This window comes from Limulus polyphemus, unplaced genomic scaffold (assembly GCF_000517525.1).
Source record: "Limulus polyphemus unplaced genomic scaffold, Limulus_polyphemus-2.1.2 Scaffold1772, whole genome shotgun sequence".
In the NCBI taxonomy this organism is placed as follows: domain Eukaryota; kingdom Metazoa; phylum Arthropoda; class Merostomata; order Xiphosura; family Limulidae; genus Limulus; species Limulus polyphemus.
The window spans coordinates 3723-8610 of record NW_013667382.1 but is presented as its reverse complement, the minus strand read 5'-3'; the positions used below and the strand labels follow the sequence as shown (position 1 = coordinate 8610).

Below are 4888 nucleotides of genomic sequence, written 5' to 3'. Positions count from 1 at the left end.
TATATATATATATATATATATATATATATATATATGATTTATTGCAGACCACTTATTTAAAAATGTACTGATGAAACATGCTATTTAAAGTTGAGTAAAATCTGTTTTAATCTTTTAACTGCTTCAGAGTGTGGCAGTGGCCAATCCTAGACACAGGCGGTCACGATCTTCTGGAGGGGAGAAATGGATTGATCATCGTCCACCAGGGAGCCTAGAATATGGTTTGTCTGAAACTATTTACCATTATTTAAGGGAAATGAAAATGTAAAAAAAAATTACATATCCATAGAATAATTAAGGAAACTGTTAAAGGTGTATGAGTAAATGACTTGCATCCATTGTTAACACAGTTGTAACGTATTCTAGAAAGAATATAAGTCTTAAAAGGTTCATTTGGTTCTTGACTGTATGACAAATTTCACTGATGATTTTTGTAATTTTAGTTATAAATTTTCATTTCAGTGTTGTAAGTTAGGATTGTAGATAGACATGATAGATAAATATATTAAGTTATACCTAATGTGTAATGATAGACATTTGATACATAAGCATGTTTCATAGGTTTTAAACCTTGTTTATTAACAACCAAAAGTGTTTATCAATTGAAAGTGGAGCCTCACAGAATGGTGTTTTTCTTCGTGTATTTTAAAAGTAATGACATCTAACAGGTATTGGGCAATGTGTTAGAACACCATACTTTTGCAGGTACTACCCGTATCAGAATTAAAACACCGTCTTTCTCTGTGTTGAGACTGAATTTCAGATGGGTATTGTCATTTTTCAACTCTTTTTTTTTTTTCTTAGGCACTGTGTTGCAACCCAACATGAAAAAGAAAAAATCAGTTAGCAAGTTGGAAACTAAAGATATAACTGGGAGAAATGCAGCACAAGGATATGTATTGACGCATCAAGAACAAGATATAGATGGGGATGTAGAAACAAAGTTGTACAAGGTAACTTGGCATATCATACCTGACAAAATCTTGTAGTTTTCACTAGAAACCTCGTATACGACAGTTAACTATGTTTTAATAGCTAGATTATGTTGGTCACTGAATAAGGAATTCTTGTATCCTCTGAATGGTATGGGGATCTTTAAAATAAAAGCCACAGAAAATTTTGTTTTGTCTGTTTTATCTATAGGGAAATGTAGTGCCCTCTTCAGGTGGTGGAGCTCAAGTGATATTTGATGATGTTGAAATTTTGAAACAAACTTCTCCTACTCATCCTTATCAATTAAGGTAAATAGGAAATTGTTATGGACTATATGCATTTCTGAGTCATGATCATTAACATTTCTATAAAGAATTAAAAGTATTTACAAACATAACAGAAAATATTAGCATAATACTTTTAAATGTTTTTAAGAAATCAAAATTTTTAACATCTTTGCTATATGCATTAACTAGATTAGGTTAAGTACAAACAGTAACTGGCGTAAACTTTTGTTAATAATCATGAGTTAAGAAATCAAAACTGTCAACATCTTTAGCATGTGTATTTAATCTAGATTAGGTTAAATACAAATGATAACTGGTGTTCACTTGCGAGTTTCCATCCACTGTTTTTTTTCCTTATAGGAAACGCAGCTTTGAAGGTTTCACAACAGAAGATGTACAAAAGAACGTATGTTTTATGTACCATTGTCTTTATCTATTTACATTTTTACAAAATATTTATACATATGCACATAGCTTATAAGTTGTTTACATTTTTATATTAAGTTTTAACAGTTTTTTTTAACTGTTCTGGACTTCATTGAAATTTTATAGAAGTCACATTGATTATATGTCAAATATAAATTTATGTATATATTAGCTCTGTATTTTAGTCTTTGAAACTAATTTGTTATACATTTTTAGAAGAAGGAACATTAAAAAAACAATCTTTATTTTTGCAGTGTCTTATTTGGAGGCCTGTATTTACTTCTATATCGATACTTTATGATATAGGATAAAGCCGTGTTTCCTTTTACCCTCACTATGTTTTTTGTTTTAACAGTGTGCTGTTAGTGTTGAAGGCCATAAAAAACCTCCTACAGGACTGATATCAGCCAAGTAAGTATTTTTTTTCTTTATATCATTTTGGAATTGGTGTGCTGAAGGTTGGGAAATAAGTGAACTACAGAAATAATTTTATGGGCTCGTCCTGATAAGAGTATTGACTTGTTTATGGGCAATGTATTTGGAAAGCCATTAGTATTAAACATGTAGAAATGTTAAAGACAAAATATAGGTGTATTCAAACCTATTTTTTAAGTTGACTGTTTAGTATTATATTACATTATACTTTCAATGAAGGTTTCTAATATGTATGAGTGGCTAACTAGAGTGAGTAACAAAAACAAGGAGTGCAGGGCAATTCATCGAGGGATACCTCAATGATTTCTGGGAAGAATACAATACACTATTAATAACTGACATTGTTGCAAACCAAGTGATCTATTTTAGAAATTTAGGTTTGTGTGTTGTTAGTGTATTATATTCTTCTCATGAGAAATTGGTGAGATGTCTCTCATTGGATCACCCTATATTATTTCATCAGACTCAAAAACTCCCCTCCACCCATATTTCAAACCTTTCTCCCTACACCTACAGCCAGACATTTTTTTGCACATTTCATGATTCCACTACACTCAATTCTCAATTGTGTGTTGTGTGTATCGTTTTGGTAATGTAAGCCTTTTATTTATCACTATACTGAAAGCGAGTTTTAATAATTGTAATATAATAATAATAATAATAATTAAATATTATAATAATTATTAGGTTGGTAAATAAAAAAGTTGAATATTGATATTTTTTGTAAAATGTGTTATAATGACTATAAACTTAATGTTTAACTTTCTGCTCATAATATATTTCTTAAATCTAGTGCAAACACAATTTATAAAGTTTGTCATTGAAAACACTTTGTGTTAAGATTATTATGATTAAGTTTGTTAATGAGAAAATACCACTCGGAAGCCTAAACACTTACGAAGTTGCGGTTTCTCTGATTAAAGTAAGGGTTTTAAAAAAAAGTCATTTTTAAATTGGGTTATTCAATACTGATGCTATCTTATGTATGAAATATTACTGGTCTCAAAATATAACAATAATTTCTTTTGTTGTGATTGAAGGAGAATTAAATACTGAAGCTGAGACTAAGAAAGAAATCCACTTTGAAATGAATAAAGATACCTGGAAGAGAATGACAGTGTAACATCTTTACACAAACAGGTCTTTGGGATCAAATGTGCTTGAAATCAGTGTAGTACCCTAAGTTGCTTAAAATTTACTTGTATCTGTCATTATTCTTTTTTTTTTTTTACTGCATGTTTATCCAGTCAGCTTTCAGCATTGTAAGTAGAACAACTGTAGAAAAAATAAGCCAATCAAAATTATTACTGAGATTCAAAAATATCACGAAACATTCCAACAGGCTCCTGTGAAATAGATCTTATCATAATCTTATATAAACTTATTTTTAGTGCTGCATAAATCAATTAGGTATATTAGTGCATGTCTTTTTAAAAAAATTATTACCACGAGTCATTTTCTTGAAAATATGAAAGTAACCTTGAATTAAAATAACTATAGAAATTAAAGAAGATCATAATTTATAGTTGTAGTGAGTAACAGACATATCCCTTTTTAATACAGAAATTAAAGAAGATCATAATTTATAGTTGTAGTGAGTAACAGACATATCCCTTTTTAATACATAAATTAAAGAAGATCATAATTTATAGTTGTAGTGAGTAATAGACATATCCCTTTTTAATACAGAAATTAAAGAAGATCATAATTTATAGTTGTAGTGAGTAACAGACATATCCCTTTTTAATACAGAAATTAAAGAAGATCATAATTTATAGTTGTAGTGAGTAACAGACATATCCCTTTTTAATACATAAATTAAAGAAGATCATAATTTATAGTTGTAGTGAGTAACAGACATATCCCTTTTTAATAGTATATTTTTATACATAAAGTTGTAAATAACCAAACTAAAGATGGCGTTAAAACCTTGTGTATTAATATGTATATATAGTATGGGTGTTACAAGCTTTTGAGACAGTTAATTTCTCTCTTCTTTTTAATTACTACTTGTTAATAAGTGCAAAATTATTTTAATATACAAACTTTCAAGAATGAATGTGTTTTAATATTCAGCCAAATTAAACACCCTGTTCAAAGTAATGTGTGTGTAACTGTAGCTTGTCTTTCACAAATACTGGCTTAAATTCACAGCAATATTTCTGTGTAAACCTCTCTTTAGAAGCATCATAGTACCTTCCTGTTAACGTTTTATGATTTCTGTCTATGTTCTCATCATTAACAAAAATTCATTACATGATCTTTTGCTTTTTTATACAGTCTTTACCTTTGAAAATGTTTTTAGTTTGTGTAAAGTTATGTTTTAACAAAGACTGGTCATTGTTTTTTAGTGTTATTTTTGTTACGTATTTAATAAGAACATATTTAGAATATGAACGAAAGGGAACGTGAACGATTGAGTAGTTTTCTCTAACAAACCATGTACCAGTAGGTAAAAATAAAAAATATATATATGTGAGTTAAAAATTCTTAGAAGTGGTCATTAAATTTTTTAACTTGTATGCAAAATGTCAGTTTGAATAAAAAAAATTTAATCTGAAATTTTTGGTTTATATGAAATTTCCATCACATAAGTTGGAAGTTAAGGCTTGGCATGAAACTTCAGAACTTATATTGATAAGTTAACCAATGACAGCTGTGGTGGATTAACTCAAAAACAGAAAAGGTTAAAAACTTGTACCACAAAAAATGATAGATATTGGTTCATCTACCAATGTTTTGTGGAATAAGTTTTGTCCCCCTTGTTTGTTTTGTTTTAGAACATGTATTGATGACAATTATAATAA

The 4888-nt window shown here is 28.8% G+C and overlaps 1 protein-coding gene across 1 annotated transcript in view; it reads left to right on the top strand.

The window, feature by feature from the left end:
• The window catches only part of LOC106464891 (kinesin-like protein KIF23), a 45298-nt gene extending 40758 nt beyond the window's left edge, over positions 1 to 4540 (top strand). Inside the window, exons 19-24 of the mRNA XM_022392694.1 lie at positions 128 to 221; positions 805 to 953; positions 1144 to 1241; positions 1581 to 1626; positions 2002 to 2057; positions 3122 to 4540. Coding sequence (XP_022248402.1) covers positions 128 to 221; positions 805 to 953; positions 1144 to 1241; positions 1581 to 1626; positions 2002 to 2057; positions 3122 to 3137 — 459 coding nt within the window. The 3' untranslated portion in view covers positions 3138 to 4540. The remainder of the gene's footprint in view (positions 1 to 127; positions 222 to 804; positions 954 to 1143; positions 1242 to 1580; positions 1627 to 2001; positions 2058 to 3121) is intronic.
• The last annotated feature ends 348 nt before the right edge of the window (positions 4541 to 4888 follow it).